The sequence below is a fragment of the Rhinatrema bivittatum genome, chromosome 12 (genome assembly GCF_901001135.1).
Source record: "Rhinatrema bivittatum chromosome 12, aRhiBiv1.1, whole genome shotgun sequence".
NCBI classification, from domain to species: domain Eukaryota; kingdom Metazoa; phylum Chordata; class Amphibia; order Gymnophiona; family Rhinatrematidae; genus Rhinatrema; species Rhinatrema bivittatum.
Genome location: NC_042626.1, coordinates 40,102,393 through 40,126,209, shown reverse-complemented (window position 1 = coordinate 40,126,209; position 23,817 = coordinate 40,102,393). Strand labels below are relative to the sequence as shown.

The 23,817-nt window shown below is 42.1% G+C and overlaps 1 protein-coding gene and 1 long non-coding RNA gene across 2 annotated transcripts in view; one reads left to right on the top strand and one right to left on the bottom strand.

Annotated features, from left to right (window-relative positions):
• BARX2 (BARX homeobox 2) overlaps positions 1 to 11,798 on the top strand; it is a 53,627-nt gene extending 41,829 nt beyond the window's left edge. The window contains exons 2-4 of the mRNA XM_029573627.1: positions 3,300 to 3,603; positions 6,342 to 6,426; positions 10,111 to 11,798. Of these exons, the coding sequence (XP_029429487.1) occupies positions 3,300 to 3,603; positions 6,342 to 6,426; positions 10,111 to 10,416 (695 nt within the window). The 3' untranslated portion in view covers positions 10,417 to 11,798. The remainder of the gene's footprint in view (positions 1 to 3,299; positions 3,604 to 6,341; positions 6,427 to 10,110) is intronic.
• The window catches only part of LOC115074306, a 175,093-nt gene that overhangs the window by 73,748 nt on the left and 77,528 nt on the right, over positions 1 to 23,817 (bottom strand). The window lies entirely within an intron of this gene.

Below are 23,817 nucleotides of genomic sequence, written 5' to 3'. Positions count from 1 at the left end.
CTTCTTTAGTTCTTTAATTAGAATGCTACAAACATTGCATAGAAAAACTTTGATTGTCCTACAAACTATCAAGATTTTTTTTCCCTAAAAACCTACTTTTCCAGTTTCAATCACAAAGTCATTATATGCAGCATAGCTTGCAATATTTTCTAATTTCCCACCCTAAGAGACCAAATATTTCAGAAAGCACATCCCTCAAGAACTCCCTCTTTTTCTTGTGATTTTTTCGGACAACCACATGGAAGAGCAGGACATGGCTCTCCTTCCACCCCAGCAGCTGGAACAGGCACTCCCAGCCCTTGACAGCTTGAGAAGAAGCTTTAATTGGGCGGGAGTCTCTAGAATGACTTTCTATTAGCTTAAGAAATGGTTCTAGGGAAACATCCCCAAAGTTTCTCAATTGCAGAATTGTTGGACGTGATTTGAGTATTCTGGCTTGCAAGCTCTCTGTTGTTGAAATAAAGTCCACAGTGCAACTACCTGGAATTTCACTTCCAACATCTTGTGAGGTTTATAATTAAGCACCAAGACATGACAGGGTGTAAATTGTAGTGTAATTGTGTACATCTGGGTGTGTTAGGGACAAAGCTTCAGGCTGAGTATTGCTGAACACACCTCAAAGTGTATAATTATAAGTACACAATCTATGAAGTATTTTATTGCAACATGGATAAATAGTGAAAAAAAAAGGTAAGAAATATGTCCAAAAGAATAACATATTTTGCAGCTGTTTAAACATAGTTGGTTCTGTATTCTGAGCTCCTTCTGAACTCACTTGACGTGCTGTAATTGCAAATCAAGCACCATCATTACTGGGCTCATCTACCTGATGAGTATCATCATTAAAGCTCACTGCTCAAGCTCAGACAGGTTCAACTGGGCTTATAAATTGGGCTGATAGTTAAAAATGGCATTAGGTGATAGGAACGTAATTGTGCACCACTTTTATCTCACAGGGATGCAAATCTACAAAAAGCCGTGGGTGTTCTAGCGTTTTGGACAGATGTGGGGAAGAGGTTTTAGGCTAGACACAAAAATGCAACTTAAAGATCTTTGCACCAAATGTGTGAAGGAGTTTCTCCCACATGTACTAAACAGTATTTCCCATGTTGTGTCTTTGGGAAGAATACTTAGTGCATTTGAACCAAAATGACCTAGCACCAGAAAACTGTTTAGAGTCGATGAGAGAGGTAGGGAAGAAAGAAAAAGAAACAATTTAGAAAGAGAAATTATACATGTAACAGAGTGGGAAAAAGAAAGGGATAAATAAAGTGTGTTCAGTCTCACATAAGTACCATTCAGTCATTTTAAAGAGAGATTTTGAGAAGCATAAACAGAAATGGTAAAATAAGTTGCAGGGGGAAAGCATGTAAGGTATTAAGGGCCAGTGTAAGGTTCAGGTTAAACGAGAGCGACAAGCAAAATGCTAAAAACCTACAAGCAGGTTTGCTTGCACAAACAGTGCATCTGGTACCTAAGGATTTCATTTCTCTATAGCTTCAGAAAGGGGAAAAAATGTCCATGAGAAAACCTGTGCAAGCAGAATGTTCTACAGAAATGGCTGTGGGACTATTGTCCCAAAGCACTTACAGGTGAATTTTCAAAGGAGTTACCCTATGGGGTAGGTTTCAAAAGGATTTACATGCTTAAAACTGGGTTTTACATGTATAAATGCACTTTACCCATGTAAAACTGCTACAATAAATGCTATTGAACTGTCAATAGGTTTTACATGCGTAAGTACTCTTTACATATATAATTGGCTTTTGAAAATTGCTACGATAGTATCATAACTCCTTTGAAAATGACCTTGAAAATCAGGCCCTAAGTTTGAGAATCAAATAGAAGCTCTGCAATGTGTGTGGGGTTGTTTTTTTTTTTTTGGTATAATTTTTCCAGTGAAGTTTTTATCCCTTACAGAAGTTGCAAGAAACTAAAATGGCAATTTTCAAAGCTATTGACCTATCTGAAAACTGCCTTCCTAAGAACAGCTAAAAAGGGGGATGGTAACTATCAAACTAGCATGTGGGTCACATTGGCACGTGTGTGTGTCGGCGCGCTGCCAGATACGCAGCTATTTTATAACTTGTGCGCGTATGTGTGAACGTATAAGCTAGCCTGACCGCGCACACCTATGTGCATAAACCCTGCTTCTATCATGTAAGTCGGGGAATTTTAAAAGTGGTGTGCGTCCATGTCATTGCCAGTTTCACCAGTTCACCCAGTTAAGAGCTCGGTCCTCCAAACTCCCCCTGGGTTTATAGTCCGCTCTCCCCCCCAGTTACTCCAGACCCTTTAAACCCCTGAGAAATTGTTCTGTTTATTTTTTTTTAACTTATACCTTGTTCCTGGCAGAAGTAAACTTACATGCCACTGAACCTGGGCACACGCCCTGGCGCGTAAGTATTTCCATGCACATTTATTGGCCACATCCCAAAATGCCCATATCCCACCCAGACCAGGCCCCGCCACCTTTTTGAAAATGTTTGAGATGTGTGCGCAGGGGGAGACACACACATCTGGGTGGCTTTTAAAATCTTCTCAGCACGCACAAGCCTGACGTGCCCCTATCTCCCGACTTTGGGCTTTTAAAATTCACCATTATGTGTAGGGGTCGCAAGGTACATACTTTTAGCTGCATTATAAAGGGGTAGGGGAATAAAGAATGTGCACAGAATGGAATTTTCAGATCTGAACCTATTGCTTTTCTGCCCACAGCAAAAGGAGATGCAAAGTTTGTGGGTGCCATGTCACTGAGTACCTGCTTAAGCACATTTTCTAGAAGAAAACAAAAATACCTATACACGTGGCTTTCCCTGAAAATTGTTTACCAGGACCACAGATTCAAAACTACCCATGGGCTTTGCATATAGACAGGCTACTGAAAATTGGTCCCTAAATACTTTGGCAAAGAATGCACCATTTCAAAAACTGTATGAACTAGATAACATTTGTCACTTCTTTCTCCCTGCCCTGCTTTTTCCTGAAAAACTAACATCTGTCCCAAAATGACTCATCCCTGAGTGAGAATAAGTCCTTCATTCTAGGGGGTCACGGTCATTAGGCTACACTTCATCTTCCTCTGCATCTTCCCCAGTTTAACATTGTGGCATTTGAAAAGTCTCTGACTTTTTCTCTACTACAAGTACCAAGAAAGAGAGAATGAGGACTAAACTAGGAGAAAAGAAATAATGAGAGAAACAGAAAGGGGTGATGGAGAATGGAACAGTCCAATCCCCCTGAATCTGGCACTTTTCTTTCCACTGACTGATTTTCTTGCATCCTTGTTTCCCCATCAGGATCATCTCTCAGGGCTTACCCGTTCATCTCCGTGGTCACCAGACAGCCAACCGTGGTCTCTCAGTTGGTGCCAGGAGCTACCACAACCCACCTAATGCCAGTTCCATCTCCTCAACTGTCCCCTGGAGCCACCCGTTCGGAGACTCCTGCCAGCGAGGCACAGGCCAGCAGCGAGTCAGAGACCGAGCAGCCAGTGCCCCGACTGAAAAAGCCACGGCGCAGCAGGACCATCTTCACGGAGCTTCAGCTCATGGGTCTGGAGAAGAAGTTCCAGAAGCAGAAATATCTCTCAACCCCAGACAGGTGAGAGGACCCACAGAAAACTGGTGTGATCTAGTGATCAGAGAAAACATTGGCACTACTGAACCATTTTCTGCTTGTGTTGTGAGCTTAGTCATATCTGAACAAGCAACAAACATTGGGTTACTGTGTACCCAGTAATCTTACAGGTGAGAAACACAGGTGACCCTGATTAAGCTCAAGGTGGCGTGGGCGGAATATCGTGCAATGGGGTTCAATACATTCCCCTGTTAGAGGTGGAGCACTAACCAGTGAAACCTGTGATTAAGTCTCTAAACTGCCCTCTTCATTTATTATGTAATCGTAAGCAAGTGACTGAACCCCCTTGGCTTCAAATGTAGATCAGGGCTTCTTATAAATGTCCTGGTAACCTTACAGCCAGTCTGATTTTCAAAATATCCTTAATAACTATACATGAGATGAATTTTCATACATTGAAGAACCAGTATATGCAAATTTATCTCAGGCATATTCATTTGAGATATCCTATGGGGTGACCAGGACAGTTTTGGGAGCCCCCAAATAAGATTGTCAGTTTGTCAGGAAAAGAATAGTATATTATACACATCATTTTTTCAGTGTGAGTGTAATAACCTCAGTGGAAAGAAGTTAACATCTTACCCATGCTATCTGTCCGTGTACACTTCAATAACTTCATTATCATGAAAATAAAGATTACATTAGATTGACTAGCTATGATAGCAGAATAGTAAGATGTCAAGTGATGACTAACTTTTAGGTACAAAGCTGATCCAGTTCAGTTCTGGGCTCAGGTTAATATTTCTGCCTTGCCCCCAAAAAGGGGACCCAACGTCGTTTACATCATAAAAAGCAATACAGTACTCCATAAAAGTAATGCAGTACATTAGCGAAACAGTACATCAAAACATTGTAATATAACCAATGTAATAATAATTAAAAATCCCTAATTCAAAGCTGCCCCATCCCCTACTCACACTAGGGAAAAAGACAGGGCATACCACACAATTAAAAAAATAACATTTTCTCCCAGTCAAATTCCTTTTCCTATCAGCAATAAAACAAACCCTTCCACATCACCCCAACCCCAGCAATAGCTCCTCTAAAGCCCCACAAGATATCTATACGCTCAGCCTACTAACATTCTGCGAGTCCTGGCTCAAGACACAGTATTTCAAAGGAGCACTCCACAGGGCATTCATGATGGACCAGTGCCTTTTGTAGCCCCCAGCCAACCCTGACATTGAGAGAGGAAGGGTGTGAAAGGCCCCTATGAACTCTAATTGAGGCATCAGGATCACTTTGGACTTGGAATAATTGGTGAACCCTTTTAACTCCAGCAACCAGATGATGTTGCACATGAATTTGTTAAAACCCCACTTTACTCTCGCTGTGTGAACAGCAAACATCACTTTGCAAGAAGAGGAAAAGATCTCATGCCATCTTAGCTCAGTCCAGTTGCCCAATGATATCACTTGGATCTGGAAACAATGCTTCTTGATTGACTAAACGCTTGAACAGGCAAACTTGTTCAGTTTAAAAGTTTCTTGCTTTCACAAGGTTTTGCATTGTCTGGTGCATAAACCTGTGATATGCACCTTCAGAAGGATGTGGACAACAAAGAGTTGGTCTGGGGATGGCTGCTAGAGTAGTCAGTGGTCTTCATTCTAGAGCATATGAGGATGGACTTGGAGATCTAGGCATGTGTACTCTGGATGGGGGGACGAGACAAGGGAGATATGATGGAGATATTCAAATATCTCAAAGATTTCCAAGCACAGGAGGTGAGCCTTTTCAATGGAAGGGAGGCTTTGGAATAAGAGTTCATGAGATGGGATTGGAGGAAGGTAGATTCAGGAGTTGGTCTGGGGTATGGCTACTAGAGTGGTCAGTGGTCTTCATTCTAGAGCATATGGAGATGGACTTGGAGATGTAGGCATGTTTACTGTGGATGGGGGGATGAGATATTCAAATATATCAAAGATTTCCATGCACATATACATGCATAATTTGTGGCTTTTAAAATATGCATTGCTCACCCTTGGACCATATATCTGCATATATGGGCCTTTTAATGCAAGCAATGCTTTTAAAATTCATCCATCACTTTCTAATTATTATTATTATTTATTTAATATGATTGACCACTAATCGATCAGTCATCAAAGCAGTATACAATATCAGAAAGTTACAAAACAGTTACAAAATTAAGACAAACATTACGAGGTTCTTATTCAGTCACTGTGTGGCTGTGCTAGTTATCCGGTTATACTGTGCTACTGAATATACCCAGCTAACTTAAAGTTAACCAATCAACTTATGAGTTTAACTCTGCTCCTCCCCAGAATGCCTCCTGCCCGCCCCTGGAACACCCCCATCTTAGCCGGATAAGGGCTCAATATAGCCAGACAAGCCATTTAGATGGATAACTATTACACTATCCATCTAAATGGCTTTTGAATATGGACCTCATCAAACAATATTAAAAACAAAGATAAAAAAACAACATTCACTACAACAGGGTTAGCCAGCTGTGGTCCTTGAGTGCTGCAAGCAGGTCTGCTTTTCAAGATATCCACAATGGATATGCACGAAGACATTTGCATAAAACAAAAGTAGTGTATGCAAATATATCTCATGCATCTTCATTCTGAACATCCTGAAAGCCAGAATGGCAGGTTGGTCTCTGAGGATTGGTTTGAGAGTCACTGCTCTAGATTATCTCCCTTTCACACTGACCCACAGATTCCTATTCTCTTCAGGCTGGACTTGGCTCAGTCACTGGGATTGACCCAACTTCAAGTAAAGACCTGGTACCAAAATCGTCGAATGAAGTGGAAGAAAATGGTAAGTAGGACAAACCACTTAACCCCCCCCCCTCCCCCCGAACAGTCCTGAGTTAGTTTGCCAAATTACCCAGTTCTGCTCCTGCTTTGTGCAGAAACTGTGCCAGGGAATCCAAGATCAATTATTCCTCCTTCATTTTGTCTCTCATTATCAAACAGATGATGGCTATGAAACATTTACTGCCCATGATTGCTGCTTTCCACTTGTGGAGGAGAGAAAAAAATACAGTGTGATATTCCACTGTTAGATGGTCTTCAGAGTGAAACTACCCAACCCCAATACCATTCTGAGATACAGTGCCATAGGGTCTTCATTTGTTATCTTCAGGTCTTGTTTTATTTAATTTCTACCCTATCCTTGTATAATCCAGACCAGCCACAACAATGACCATCTTCCCTGGCTAGAAAGTAGAATAAAGCTCTCTCCAGAGCTTCCTCCTTCCTAACTAAGGAGCTCTTTCTAGCCGTCCTTCTTAGGGGCTGTTAGTGCCGTCTTTTTATGCCCATCGCTCCAGCCATATTAAAGCACTGAGAATCCAGAAGGAAACTTGAATATCCTGCATGACAACAAATATAGGAACATGAGAAATGCCATGCTGGATCAGACCAAGGTCCATCGAGTCTAGCATCCTGTCTCCAACAGTGGCCAATCCAGGTGACAAGTATTCAGCAGATCCCATAAAGCAGATTTATTTCCTGTTACTTTCTTCCTGGGATAGCAATAGCTTTCTTTAGTATGCCTGGCTAATAATGTTTATGGATTTTTCCTCCAGGAACGTGTCCAAATCTCTTTTAAATACTGTTTTGCCAATCCACTTAACATTGTCCTCTGGCAACTTGATTGTAATGTCCACTGAGTGAAAAACTACTTTCCATGATTTGTTTTAATTTTGCTGGTTGTTAGATTCATGGAGCGTTGCCTTGTTTTAGTATTATTTGACAGAGCAGATAACCATCTTTTATTTACCTGCCACTTTATAAACTTCTATCATGTTCCCTCTCAGCTGACTCTTCTCCCAGCTGAAGAGCCCTGACCCGTAATAGCCTCTTATTGTAGGAGAGCCGTTCCAGTCCCTTTATTATTTTTGTTGCTCTCCTCTGCACCTTTTCTAGTTCTGCCATGTCCTTTTTGAGATGAGGTGACCAGAACTGCACACAATAAAGATGTGATTGAACCATGGATCGATATAGGGATGTGAATCGGGCTTCGGACGATTGAAAATAGCGTCGATATTTTCAAAATAGTCAGAAATCGGGGACTCCCCCGAAACAATAGGAAAACCCCATGATATTGATCGTGGGGGTTCTCTTATAAGATGGTGCCGGCCATCCAGTGCTCCCTCCATGTGACAGGGGGTGGCCAATGGCACGGATACCCTGTCACATGGGAAGGGCAAAGGCCATCGGCGCCATTTTGATTAGTGGCAGCCGACGGCCCAAGAGCGGGAGATCGCTCCTGGGTCCCCCACTGGACCACCAGGTACCTGTAAAATGTTTTTTTGGGGGGGGTCGGGAGGGTGGGGGAAGCAAATGGATTAGTTTTAAAGGATTGGGGTGGGTTTTTTGTTTATTGGCTTGGGCGCAGCCAATAAACAAAACCGCGATCGGGCCCGATGAAAAAAACCCCACATGTGAATCGGAACCGGAATCCGAACCGATTCTGGTTCCGATTCACATCTCTAAGATGCAGTATGACATTTTCTGTTTTATTCTCCATGGCCTTTTTGGCTCATTCCTAACATTCTATTTGCTTTTTTGATCACCACTGCACACTGAGCTGAGGATTTCCATCTATTGTCCACGAGGACTTCAAGGTCCTTTTCCTGGGTGACGACTCTCAGTACAGAACCCAGCATTGTGTTCTTGTAGTTGGGATTATTTTTTCCTATTTACATAACATTGCACTTTTCCACATTAGATTTCATTTTCCATTCAAATGCCCACTCCCAAGGTCCTCCTGCAATTCCTTACAATCTACAGCTGTTTTAACAACTTCTAATAATTTTGTGTCATCTGCAAATTTGAACACTTCACATTTTATAACCATTTATCAGATCATTTATGAATATGTTAAATAGCACAGGTCTTAGTACTGATCCCGGTGCTACTCCACTAATGACCTTTCTTCATTTGGAAAACTGACCATTTAGTCCTATCCTCTGTTTCCTGTTTTTAACCAGCATCCAATCTACAATAGGAAATTGTCTTCTATCCCATGACTTTTTAATTTCCTGAGAAGACTTTTATGGGGGACTTTGAACATAAGAACATAAGAGATTGCCATACTGAGTCAGACCAAGGGTCCATCAAGCCCAGCATCCTGGTTTCCAACAGTGGCCAATCCAGGCTACAAGTACCTGGCAAGTACCCACACACTTAGTAGATCCCATGCTACTGATGCCAGTAATAGCAGAGGCCATTCCCTAAGTCAACTTGATTAATAGCAGTTAATGGACTTCTCCTCCAAGAACTTATCCAAACCTTTTTTAAACTCATCTACACTAACTGCACTAACCACATCCTCTGGCAACAAATTCCAGAGCTTAATTGTGTGTTGAGTGAAAAAGAATGTTTTCCATTTAGTTTTAAATGTGCTATTTGCTAACTTCATGGAGTGCCCCCTAGTCCTTCTATTATTGAAAAGAGTAAATAACCTATTCACAAATGCGTTCTGAAAATCTAGGTTCACTATATCAACTGGCTCACCTTTATCTACATATTTATTTACATCTTCAAAAGATCTAATAGATTGGTAGGGCAAGACCTTCCTTTGCTAAAACCATGTTTCCCCATTAAATTATGCCCATATATATGGCCAGTGATTTTGGAGGATTACAACATTTCTTGTGAGCTATTAAGTAGATTTCTGAAATGGCTCAAAAAAAGAAATATAAAAATCTGCTTTTCACGTGTGTGAATGTTTTTTGTTTTTATTTGCAGAGTTTAAGACACTTTATCTTACATGGCCGACAGACCAGCTGTTGGCCATGTAACTGATCAGAAAAGTTAGCTTTAAATGCTCACTTTGCATTTGACTTCATCACAATTTAGAATTCTCAGTGCCTATTAGGCCTATTGATTTTCCCCTCCAGTTTATAAGTAGATTAGAGCACAGCTGTTATTTCTCTGGCATGGAAAGAACTGGAACTCATTTCCTTGACCAAATTATGGGGTGCTATACTGCTGTGTGGCAAGTTACTGGTTTATGCACACAGCACGCGCCCAGAGTGTATTTAATTAAAATTCAACATAGCTGTATTTAATTATGTCATGAAATTCTGAGAATAATTTATCTTGGTCTTATTATGCAATCCTTAATTAATAAAGCAGGAAGTGAATTTAGTTGTTAAAGCAATAAGCTAGATACAGTTGGTCTTTGAAGTGAAGTCACAAAGAGGAAACCAGAAGCCGTTTCTTGCTAGTTGGCAGGTGCTTGTGTGGTATTAATTGGATAGTCTGTACCACTGCTCAGAAACTATGCATACTGCCAGGCAAACAATTGAAAGAAAATAGAATGAAGGAAATAGCTAAAAAAAAAAAAACTTGGACCGTGCAAAATAAATGCCTTAAGCCATAATATACCCCCCCCAAAAAAAAAAAATCTATCCACGTTGCATTCATTATATTTCGTAACAGTGTGCCTTCATTAGCATCGGTCACATTGTTTCAATTTTGTTTCCTTCAGGTACTGAAAGGTGGGCAGGAAGCTCCCACGAAGCCGAAAGGCCGCCCGAAGAAAAACTCCATCCCTACGTCAGAAGAGATCGAGGCAGAAGAGAAGCTGAAAGGCCTGGTTGAGACCCAAGAAATGGAAACAGTAGAGGGTCAGGAGGAAGATGAGGAAGAACAGGAGGGGGAGGAAGAACAGGAGGAGGAGGAGCCACGATCAACAAAGAAGAAGGCAGATCCTGATGACAAAGCACCAAAGTCACTGGCAGAACCAAGCACAGATCTTCAGCCTTCTTCGTCAGAAAATGCCTTATCAAGTTAAAGAAGAATGGAAAAAGAAACAGCTAAAACTACGTAAATTGAACCGTTAAGCACATAAGTGCCTCTGGGAGCTAGACATTCTCCTTCCAACAAGAAATGGACAGTGAGGTCTCCTCCCACATCATCTTCACTGCCTGTACTTTCCAAAGACTTGACTGCCTTAGAATGCCTGTGCATATTACTTACCAGAGACAACCTGAGGTCAAGGAGGTCAAGGGCTTTAAACTTCAGTGGTGAATTAGCCACAAAGATACTGATAAGGCAATGCAAATAGACATTGTACATAGATTTTGCTTTTTTTCTGTCTTTGTTTTTGTTTTGGGGTTTCTTTTGTATGAGAAAGAGAGCTGAAACTGCCAAAGAATCTATTTTAGGCTTCTGCAAGCCCACTGTTGTTTCCTTGTTGATGTGTTAACTAAGCATGAAAAATTTTTAAAACTGTGCAGTACACAACAAAAGTCACTCTCTATGGAATATGCCATTATGCAGCTGTCAGGAGCCCTTGTGCTTATAAGCCACACCAGAGCATCAAATTGCTTGCTGTTTTCCTATTCCTGATGACAAAAAAAAAATAATGGCTTTTTAGATTTTTAAAGCAAATACAAAGAGAGAGGCATAAAATGCTTTAATGCAATCAATTCACAAAATAATGAAAAAGCTACTACCTTATATATTGTACAAGAGATGTCCTGGTACTTTACTTCCTGAGCATTGTAGTCTGCAGTCTGAATTGCCAGTGCTGCTGCTCTCCTTACCGCTAGCAATTTCTTCAACGGAAAAACGAAGGAGAGTGTGACTAAAAAGAGTTCCCCCCCCATTTGTTCTTGTTGAGATAAATAAATAAAAACCCTTTTCTAAATCTGACCGAGAGTGTCACATTACCAACACCAAGTTGCAGGTTCCTCTCTGAATTCATGGTTAGGAAATCTCTCATAAATTTGATTTTGAATGGGCAGTTTTCAAAGTGATTTAGGCAGGTAAAAAGCATTTTGCCTGCGTCAATCATCTGTCGGAAAGCTTCCCTCCCTCGTGGCAGCTGAACGTCTGTTTGTTGTAACGGTGTAGAGGAAGCATTCCTAGGGGCAGGTTTAGGTCGAGGAATGGCAACAACAGATTGCATTTTCAATTTCTTGCGAGTTATAATCCATGGAAAAAATACTCGCAGATAAAGCAGGAGCAAATGTCAAAGTACCTGTGGCACACTGCAAAGCAAAAGGACGCATCTACTTGTGCTTTGGAAATTGGTGTAACTTCCACGGGTGGAAAGTACCCACCGATCTTGCCCCAGTGCAGACGGTTTGGACATTTCCTCTCTTATGGCTTATTCTCTGCAAGTCATGATCAAAATATAGGATTTTCTTAGATGGCAATTCCCAAACTTAGGCCTGGATTCATCATTCATTGCTGAATGATGAATCCAGCGAAAACAGGGAGTGGGGGGGGGGGGGGAGGAAGACGGGCCTGCGAAAGCCGGCAGCCTTCGCACCACCCCGGTGTCTTCGCTGCCAGCTTTTGCACCGAATAGCGCCACCGTGAAAGGTGGTGCTATTCAGCGTGCTACTGGTGACGATAATGTTAGTAACATTATCGCTGCCAGCGAAGACACCGCCGACTCCCCTCCCCCGCTGCCCCGAATCGATTTTGCATGCCATCACATGCGAAAAGGGCCTTTTCACGTGCGATAGAGGCTTATCGCATGCGATACGGCCATATCGCGTGTGATAAGTCTTTAGAAAATAACCCCGTTAGCCAGGACTGGCTTGTAGGATAGCCATAATGAATGTTCCTGAGTTATTAGGCATGTACATTCTGAAAATGTTTGCTTCGTTTCTTTTTTTTAGTGTTATTTTTTTTGTGTCAGTTTTTTAAATTTGGGGGGTTTTTTTCATTTAATTTCATTTTCTGTTTTTCCTGCACAATATTTGCAAATAGCATGCATGAAACAACAAATGATAGACATTACATTTCCATCATTTCATTTCAAAACAACCCAAAATTACATGGGAAATGTCGTTATTTCCTCTGTCATTTCAAATGAGTTCCATTTCCATCTAGCTGGTCAAAGTACGATGTTAATGTTTTGCAATCCACATAGGTCCCTTCTTCAGATATGACAACAAAACTAAAGAAAGCCAGTAACAATCTTGAGATATTAATGTTTAATTTCCTCAGCCTTGCAATCTCATCTGAAGCAGGGACTTATGGGGGCAATAATGAAAGCCTCTGCTGTGGGTAAAATGCTGTTTGTTTAAATATTGCACATCATTTACACAACTAAAAGGTACACATCTATGTCAACAACATGCATACTTCTACTTGTATGTAGGTGCTTCTGGGGCGGGTGAGAGGAAGCAGCTATATACATTTTGGATATTAAAAATGAGGGAGGTAATTTAAGTGCGTAAAACTGGGTTTTGTGTGTGTAAACGGACTTTTGAAAACTGCTACTTTTATGCACGTAAATCCTTTGAAAATTCACTCCTATGCACATTGTTTTGCCTTTAAAAAGTACCCAGACACAAAGCCAGTGCAAATTTGGACTTTAGATTTCATTACGCACCTTTTCCAAATATGAGCTCAAGGTGTGTTACAGGTATTTCCCCGTTGCCCAAGAGACCACATAATCCAAGTTATACCTGAGGCAATGGAGGGGAAAGTGACTTGCCCAAGGTTACAGGGAGAAGCAGGATATGAACTGTGGCTTTCCTGGTTCTCGGCCTCCTGCTCTAACCACTAGGGCTAGGCTTTTGAAGGAGGCAGGGGGGAATAATCAATTCATCATAGCAAACTTACTGGCATAGTTTTGCTGTGATTACTACAGAACCTGTGGAAAAAAAATCTTTCTGCAGGGTTTTGCCAGACTGAGAGTAGTTTGATTACCTCTATAATCTCCAAAGTTCATGTACTACAACATCATTCTTCTTTTAATAATGGTCCAAAAGAAGATATCACAATCCTTGAAGAATACTATTAGGAATCTGTCTAAATTTTATTGCACCTGCTTTTCAGCCCAGGGGCAGCTCAAGGCAATCTCTTGCCTGAGACAAGGGATAAGAAGTCCCTCCCCACAAGGCACGGCTCAGGACAAATCACTGAGGAGGCCAAAAGTAGAGGGTGCCCAGGGAAGTGGCAGATAGAGCATCAGCGAGAATATTTCCTAGGAAGCTGTCAACCTTGTCAGATTCCTGGGAACCCTACCATCTGCCTCATACCCTTCCACAACATCTGCCCCATGATGGTGGGGGAGGGGGGCTATGTGGTGTACTCGGAGCCCTAATGCAACCTTACAGCCTTGCGCCACCTCCTCCCTCCCACCCGCCAGCCCTCCCATATACAATTAAAACTCACGCATTTATTTTAAAATTTCTCATTAACCACTTCCCTGGCTCAGAAAGAGACGTTATCCATGAGAAAGGACCTTCAAATTATAGAGGTAGATCTTTAAAAAGTACGCCGGATTTTACAAGATCCGGGGTCGGCGCGCGCAAGGCTGCGCAAAATCGGCAGCCTGCGCGCGCTGAGCCGCGCAGCCTGCCTCCGTTCCCTCCGTGTCCCCCCACCTTCCTCTCCCTTCCCCTATCTACCCCACCCCCCAGCCCTACCTAAATCCCCCCCTACCTTTTGTTGTGCAGGTTACGCCTGCTTGAAGCAGGCGTAACCTGCGTGCGCCACCTCGGCATCCCCCGGCACAGGCCACAATGCCGGGGGCCGGGGGCCGCGGGACTGCCCTCCTGGCCCGCCCCCCGAACCATCACCACGCCCCCGGACACACCCCCAGGACACGCCCCCGGACTGCCAACATGCACCCAGACACGCCCTCTCCCGCCCCTTTTACAAAGCCCAGGGACTTACGCGTGTCCCGGGGCTTTGCACGCACCGGCGGCCTATACGAAAGAGGCACGCCGGCACGCAGGGCTTTTAAAATCTAGCCCATAGTGTTCTGAGGTAAAAATATAACAACATATATATTATTTTTATATACCCTTACCAGAAAACCCCAATGTGCGGGACTTACTTCATCTATTCAGATGAAGTAAGTTCCGAAATAACAAAAAAATAGTAGGGAAAGGGGTTTTAGGGGTTGGGGAGGACAGATGAAAAGAGAGGCAGAGTAGGAAGGGGTATAGGGAAGTTCACTCCCAGTCAGCTCCTTAATTGGAGTGGATTGGGTGGGAACTGGGAAAGGCCTACTTGTGTCGGCGCACGTATTTTTTAAAAATTCCCCCCTTGAGCACGTTAGACAACACCCGCCCGCACATGCCCGCACTGATATTAAAATTGGCCACACATGGATGCCTGCCTGCGTTTTTAAATATTGACCCCTTAGCTTTTGGGGATTTTTTTCCCCATGAATTTTGTTTCGTGTAATGTTTACTTTGTTTCTTTAGTTTTAAAAACTGAAACAAACATTGAAAACCACCCCCCCCAAAAAAAACAGGTAAAAAAAAAAAAAAAAAAAAAAAGAAATGTGGCTTCCCAGAGCTTCCCTTGTTAAAAAAACCCCCCCGGGGCCAGGATCCTCCCCAGTCCCTATTCACCCAGTCCGGGGGGGATCTGGAAACAAGGCCTAGGCCCTGGTCCAAACCTTGGCCGTGCATAGGCCTAGGCAGCGATAGGTTACCACGAACTTAGCCTAGGCCCTACACAACCGAATCCAGGCCCAATGCCAGGGCTTTGTCCAGAGGCCTGGGTCCCAATGGTGAGGCCTCAGCCTGGACCCAGGCCTGATGCTGGAGCCCAGTTTGGAGGCCAGGTTCCAACACCTGGGCTTTGGCCTAGGCAAGGACCTGGACTCAGGCTAATCCCGGTGCTGGGACCCAGGCACGGGTGTCAGGTCTTGGTCCGGGCCGAGGCACTGGCACGGGGACCTGGCCTCTCAACTCGGCCTTAGTGTCAAGTCTGGGTCCAGCCAAAGGCCCAACATTAGTACCTGGCCTCTGGGCCAGGCCACACTGTTGGACCTTGGTCCAGGCTAGAATGCAGCATTGTATTTGGTAAGTATGGGGGCGGGGGTCATTGATACATTTCCCAAGCCTGATAATTAAACTCAAAAAAAATTTTTACAATTTACTAAAACAATAAAATATTTCAAAACAGCAGACACATCAAGAAACACCCAATAATCAAACTGATATGAATAAAAATATTTCCCACTCTCCAAACTTGGGAACTTTTGATTTCCAGTCACCTTGAGATTTTTGTGTATTAGTTGGGGAAAGAGGTGGTGCAGAAACTTTTTCTCTCTCACACATGTTCACTCTCTCACACATATGATCACACATGTTCTCACATACACATGCTTTCTCTCTCACACATGCTCACACACTTGCTCTCTCTCACAAACACACACTCTCTCTCACCCTCTCCCCTTCCCTTCTGACTCACTTACACCTCTTCCAGCCTTGAGCCACCTCTTACTTCCTTTTTAACTCACCACTTCCCTTTCCTTCCCTCCTTTCACACCCCTTCCATTTCCTCTTAGTCACATACATACTCCCCTTCATTTCCCTCCTTTTTTGACTCATCCCCCTTCCCTTTCCTTCCCTCTATCATTCGTTTCTTAGCTTTCATTTAAATCCCTTCCCTCCCACCTCATTTCCTTCCCTCTCAGTCACTCATCTGCTTCTCTTACATCCCTTTCCTTCCCTTTTGACTCGCGCCTCTTCCTCTTCCTCCTACTGGCAGGTCACCCTGCCAGCATATAATTTTCAGGCACCACACAGGACCATCTTCATCTTGCTGGCAGAGAGTGGGAACCCTGTGAGTACATCATTTTCAGATGCCACACGGAGTTGTTTTCCTCTTTTTGTAGGGAGCAAGAACCCCGCCAGCACCTCATTTTCAGATACCATTTCGGTCTATCTTCTTTTTGCAGGTAGGGGGAGGGAACCTTGCCAGCACCTCATTTTCAGGTGCTGCTGCTGCTGCTTGGGTTTTCTTGTTGGTGGGGGAGCAGGAATCTAGCTAGCACCTCATTGTCAGCTGCTGCCACCATGTAAATCTTCTTCTTTTTGGTGGAGTTTGGGAACCCCATCTGCACCTTATCAAGTGTGCAGCCATCGCATACATTTTCCATATCCAGTAGGTAGGGTGTGGGAACCTTGCCAGCTTTCATCAAGCAAGGCAAAGTAAGATGGTCACCGCAGGGGTGGTTTTTTTTTTGTTTTTTTTTTTTTGGGGGGGGGGGGCACTTTCTGCTACCTCACAATTTTTTTGCCTGAGGTGGTCACCTCAGTCTGCCTAATTATAATACTGTCCCTGACTGAGCCTCTATAAAGATCCTTTTTCTGCAACTTCTCACACCTTCTAATCACCACCACACAACACAGAAACATTTTACTGCAATTCAAGTGACTGCATAAAAAACTCCAAAAGCACTTTGGGATCAATTTTCAAAGGATTTAGATATAAAATGTAGGGGGTTAGGCTACTAAATCACCACATCAGAAATTTGACTCTCTAAATTTAGGTTCCTACTTTTACTAAGCCCTTAAATTTAGGTGCTTAAAAAGTGTGCAGGTATGGGGACATAATTAGGAAAGGGAATAGGTAGTCACTTAGCAATGATTTTCAGCACTAGGCGTCTAACTTAAGTTCCGACATGTAGGAAAATGGATTGAAAGCCTAAATTAAATTTCGTACATTTTAGGAAGTGAAATTTAGGAAGATTTTCAACCCAAATTAGGCACCTAATTTGAAAATGTTCCTAAATTTAGGATCCTAAATGAAGAATTGAGTATGTTTTGAAAACTGGCCTCTATGGGTGTTATTTTTAAACAGCCCACTTAAATTAGGAAGCAAAAACATGTACCAGTTACACTAATTTTCAAAGTAGACTTATGCACATAAATCTGCTTTCATAATTATTCCCTGAAATGTAGTCAGAAACAATTTCATGGGATAATATTATGTGTGTGAAAAATGTTCAAGAAAGTTAACATGCATACTTTTGAAAATCAAAAAAGTATGTACGTAAGTCCAGTCCTCTCAATGCAGTGCCTAGGAAATTCTGGGTAAACGTACATTAGGAACTAGGCAGATGCCCATATTGTTAACCATATATTAGGTGTGCAATTTTATAACTGAATATTTTTACAGGTAAAGCACAGTTTTACCCACAGAAGCGACTTTAAAAATTGCCCTTCCTGTGTACATTGTACATTGTGCTTTTTCTGAGAAAGGATTACATCTGATGATTAACCTTCTGCAAAGGTCTGACACCTTATGAATTACAGAACATGATCAGAACATGTATCACACAATCTCTCTGCTTTCTGATGTCACAGATATAGAGGCAAGCATAGCACAATAGATAGGCTTATCTAGAAGAGGTGTTGAGTTTTATCTGGAGTGAATACCATGAGGTGGCATTACTATAGATATAGCGCTTAATATTACATGCAGCATGTGATAAGAAAAAGAAGTGACCTTGTAGAAGAACTGCGTGTTACTTTATTATATCTGCTGTGGAATAGCAATGAATCTGAGGAAGGGCTAAGTGCTCCTGTAAGATAGTACTATGGCTTATTGTGAACAGGCTGAGTATTCATATGAGGAAGAGTGCCAAGCACGTTCCTCATTAAACCAGCACTTTTTCTGCATCTGTTTAGGAACATTTCATGTGGAATGAGATGGGAATGGAGAGAGTTAAAAAGATAGAAAATTCATTTTTATTTCTTATTTTTTTTTTATGAGTGCCTTAGCCCTGACAGGAAAATGGATAAGATTACCCCAAATTCTACTAGGAATGGGATGGGATTATTATTATTATTTTTTTTTTGCTACTGTATAGTTTGGTTTGGGGGTAAATCTTTAGGAGGGCTGTAAAAGATTTATGCAAACAATTATATTTTTAATTAAAAAATCAATAAAATAAAATTGAATTTGTGTTATCTATTACATTAAGTATTAAAGTTTAGCAGGAGTTTGTCTCTTATTTTCTCCACCACTGCTCCAACTCTGCTAGCAACAACCTGCCACAGTATAACAATTGAAATACGGAGTGTGTACACTGCCAGATAAATCCAACTATGGGACTACCTGCATTTTGGTTTCTGCTGTGACCTCTAATTACTGTGCTCTCTAATTACTGTGCTTATAGTCTGCCAGACAGACCCAGATGTTAGTTAAGTCTACCCTTGCAGTCTGTAAGACACCCAACTGTGTGGTTGCCTGCTCTTAGTTATTATATTTTCAATCTGACAGACCGACCCACTTGCTTGTTAAACTGTCATTGCAGTCTTATAGATTGACCCAGCTTTAGGGCTACCTATATTTCACTTAGCCATTGCTGCCAGTAGCCCCAGTACTAGTATGGTATATGCTGCTAGGTTGTGCTTCCATTATCTCTTCACTTTTTTCCCCAATTAAGAATCCTCTGTGCTTATTCCTTGTCAAGACTGTTACTGTTTTAATCTCTACCACTTGCAGTGGGAGGGTGTTGCATGAGTGAATCATCCTTTCCATGCAAAAATATTTCCTGGCATTGCTCCTGAGGTTACCTCTTGGAGCATCATATCATGACCTCTAGTTCTAGAACTTCTTTTCCATTGAAAAAGATTTTCAGGTATTTGAATGTTTCTTTCATATCTATATGGGCCTTCATTTTTATTTTATTTTTCCTGGAAATTTCAATGGTATAAGAAACAAAAGTGGAAAAATGACTTTGTTATAACACATAGGAGAAAAATCAGTGGAAAAGTATTTTTTCACAGATTATTTTTGTTATAACATTGAAATTCCTAGGAAAAATACAATAAAAACTGAAAACAAAGATCCCTACATATCTCCCACTTACCCAGAAAGGACTTACCTTTTAAGACAACATTAACATATTCCATTTTGCATTTTATCTGAGAAAGATGACAAATGTCATGATACCCCCTAGGGACTTCCCAGCACTAACCCATAACACAAATGTTCTTCATGATTTTCCCAAAGCAGGAAAAACAAAAAAAAAAAAACCCCAATCTAATCTGCCGCTTATAAAAATAAATCACACCATTGATTGAAAACCCAAACATGATAGGAACCAAAATCCTCCAAAAAATTATTAATTCTATTATTTTTTGGTTTATTATTATAAATGTGGAAATGGGCCTTTAAGCGCAGAAGTAAGGATTTCCTGGGATGCAAAGTATCTTCTCTTAAGAAATTGCTAAATTTTAAACATAGCCTAAACCACAATATTTATAAAAATCACTCATTAACAAATAGTGTCAATTTGAGCCTATAACTTGCACCTTATTTAAATTATTTTCCTTATGTGCTCCAAAGTCTTACCACAGAAATACCATTGCATGGTGTATAATGCCTATTATTCTGCCAGGAGAACACCACACTACCAAATATTTAGGGATGTACATTCGTTTAAAATTAATAGACAATCCAAAATGAATGGGACCCCATTTATTTTTTTCAGAGGTCTCATGAATTAAACAAATCATATTTGTGTCATTTGTTTCATCCCCTATTCATTTCTAAAGGCCATTGAGGTCTAAGGGCCATAGAACTTAATGGGAGCGCAGATGCAGTTAGGGGAGAGAGGGCTGGGGAGCAAGACTGCTGAGGCCTAGGAGAGTAAGAAAGTAAAGGCTGTTTCTCTGAGATATGAAGTGGGAAGAATTTGATTTTCTCTGCATTTGGGAAATATGCATCTGAATATTTCTATATTTTTACAGCATAGGGAAGATGTAATTGTTTTTATTTCTCTGGTGTTATATTGCAGGCAGATTCTAGCTTTTTGGGGTTTCCAGTTCAGCTTTTGTCTCCATGTTTCTCTTTCTAATTTTTTTTTTTTTTTATCAATTATTGTATTTGGTGAGGGATAGGCAGTGTGCTGCAGTGATGTGTGCAGATCTGGAGAAAAGGACATATTTTGGATTTGGTTTTCCTTTTTTCCTCATGGAAAGAAGTAAAAAAATTGGAAATTTTAGAAGAATTGACAAATTTTACATCACAATCCTTGACTCTTGGTCTTATTCTTTATCAAAGAATGTTTTTGTTTACTTACAGTACTATAGAGGGAAGGGGCAATGTTGGCAGCCTATCTGCAGGCAGGGAAGCTTTTGCCCCAAATACTATTCACAACAGTCTGTCAGTTCACTTCTTTTCCCAGGTTTGTATCAGTGTGACTTTCTGTGACTGCAAGCATTTCTACAAGGAGGATTGGGGGGCGGGGGGAAGCAGGGGGAAGGCAGCACAAATGCATTAGCCTCTGGGCACTGTATATCCTTGCTATGTCTCTGCTGTCAAGGTAGTTTCCTACTTGCATATTAGCAAGTGATGGCTAGGTTTAGTATGGCAATTTTATGGTAGACGTTGAAGGAAGAAGATCTGATTTTTTTTTTATAGTTCCTCTTTCCCTATCCAGTATTGGCTACAACCCAGTGCAGAATCGTTTTAGAAGTGAGAAAATAACATCTTTTGACCCATACCCAGTGGTTAGGCAGTGGATCTCAGGGTTTTAAGTATTTTGGTGTTTGGTGATTTCATTTGGGAAGAAGGTTTCTATCCATCCTTCTTGCCCATAAGAACAGAGTGGTGAAGAGGAAATAATTTTTTTCCATTTTCTATTCATTTTTAGGGATGTGCAAGGCAAAAAATGTTTTTGGTTCATTTATTTATTTCCTAGGTTACCTTCATTCATTTGGTTCATTTCAAATGAAAAAAAATTTGTTCATTTTTTTTGTTTTCAAAGTCAATGGGGGAAGCAATGTAGCCTAGTTTGAGCTTCAAAATTGAGGATTTCTGATTAATTCTAATGAAACTTGTCAGTAGACAAGGAAGAAGGAGGAAATGGACTCCAGGCACCAAGACTGAGGTACAGTGACATCAAACGTGGCATGAATAGCCTGACATCATAAAAGGGGAAAAAAAAAGTACCAACAATGGCAGGAGTTCTTCAAGGCACTGTAATTGAAGCAAAGTAGCAGCAAGAGAAGGCTCCAACAACAATAATATGACTCCTCAAAGGCAGCACAAGAAGGCAAAGTGGTGCCATAAGTTGCATGAACATCATAAGGCACAATGAAAGGAAAATGAAGCAACACAGGTGGCAGGAAAAACCCCTTAGCACTGATAGAGGAACAAAGCAGCACAAAGAGTGGTATAAAGAACCCAAGGCAGCATGGCAACAAGACTGTTAAGTTGTACATCAGAGGAATGGCAGAGTGGCAACAAGATCACTTGCATAGAAATCATGTAAAACCCAGAAAAGGCCAATTTATTTTCAAGAAGACCAACTTTTCCATCAACACTGGCACCAGCCTTGAATGATGCATGCTCATGGTGGTTGGTAAGTAGGATAGTTAATACTGAGCCACCTTGGCCATGTCTAGTCAGGCCATGGGTTTGTATGCCTAATATGCCAGCAGATCTGTGGCCATATCCTTGATGGTCTCTGTCTAATAGTATGTCATGGAGGAACGTGCTGTAGTTTTGGGTGTTTCACTTCTGCTGCCACTGTCCTTGCCCCAGGCCTGGTAACACTATACTTGTTATGTTTGAACTGGGTTTGTGGGCCCTTGGGTCATGGAGAGAGCTGACTCCACCCACAGGAAGGAGCCCTGTGGGGACTCTCCATGACAGGCAGGGTCTCAGCAGTGATGGACACAGGAGTCAGAGAATATTTATTATACAGCAAAGAGAAACCCGAGGAACGGGTTTGTAAACTCAGTCCTGGAGTAGGAAGACCTGGGATGGATTCTACGGTGGTGGTCCGCAGAGCGGAGTAACCCAGGAAATACTTGCTTCTTGGTATGCCTTGTGTGTGGTAGCTCCGGTAGTGGTCTGCAGCGCAGGGTAGGCCGGTGATAGATGTTGGCAACTGGCACAAGACAGCATGGATCTGGTAGTGCTTCGCAGAGCGGGGTAACTCGAGGATTCACACAGCAAGATGGAAGCAGTAATGTAGAGCAGGTCCTGTACTCACTCCGTGGTGTTGCAGTAGATAATTTTAGTAGCAGCAGCGGAGACCCGAAGCAGGAATAGTGAAGGGTCGTCCAAGAAGAACTCACTAGCTGGTGAAGGTGAGACAGGCAGATAAGGCTCTCCGAGGAGAGGATAGCTCTGAGTGCAGCAAGGCCCTTGAGGAGCGGGTACCTGAGTCACTCAGTCTGGAATGCAGGAACAGCGAGGTGAAGCGTCTCAGAGGAAAGGAATTGAGCAAGATGGAATCCTTGCTAACTTGTAGGTAGGAAAGTCCGGTAGGCTTAAATACTCGTAGGCAGCGACGTCATGCGAAGGGGACGCTCCCAAGGTTCCCGCCTTGACGTGCATAAGAGGGAGGCAGGAGCACATACGCGTGCCCTAGGTCACATCAGATTCAAAATGGTGACCGGGATCGCCCACGCCGTCCCGGGAACGCCAGGGAGGTCGGTATGCAGAGGCGGCCATCTTAGCCAGAATCGGAGCTACTGGGCAAAATGAGGTGAGCAGCAAAGGTCGCAGCTGTCTGCAACAGACAGGTGCAACAATACTCAGTTGGCTTTCCTGCCTTTTGCCCCTGCTTCACTCCTGACTATCTGAGGCTAAAAAAGATAAAATTAGGGGAAGAAATAAATTTTTTTCACTACTACTATTATGTCAGGAGTAGCGGGTGTCTGAGCCCTTTAGTGCTGTGGCATAGTTAACGCAGCCTCAAGGGCAAACCCTTGAGGCCTACACTGGCAGTTGGCGAACACACCCTGTAGTGAGACAGTCTGGATCTTCAACTTTACCAGCTGCCTCCCCTACAGGTTGAGCCCTTGGGTTCTGGAAGTCCCTAGGACAGTTGTGATAACTAGAGTCCAGAGACATACCAGGGTCAGGGCAGCCAGCAGACTAACAGAGTCAGAGATGGGCCAAGGTCAGGGCAGGCTGCTAGCAAGAATATTCAGGGCCAGGCAAGGGGTCAGCTCCTGGCAGCAGGCAAACATGGTCAGGTTCAAGAAAGAGGTCAAGATGCAGTTGGCAGGCAAACATGGTCAGGTCCAGGCAAGAGTCAAGATCCAGAGAGGCAAACCAAGGGCTATGGTGCTTACCCTTAGTCCAATTAAACTTTAGAATAACTGACTGTGTTGATTCCCTTGAGGATCCTTCAAACACCCACCCCTCACATCTCCTTAGCTTTCTATAGTTCTATATACTGTATAATCAGTTTATTTATTTAAAACTTTTCTATACCAACATTCATATAGCATATCACATCGATTTATATGGAACTGGAATAAAATAACTTTGGAAAAGGAAAGAGAAGTTACATGGAACAGGGAGTTAAGGAACTTGGTTGTAGGAAGAGACAGATAGCAAAATTGAGAGGACAGTAGCTGAGAGGTAACAGATAAGATTAAGGCATAATTAAAATAAATGTATAGGAGGAAAAAATATTAACAGATAAATAATAAAGGTTTAAATAATATAA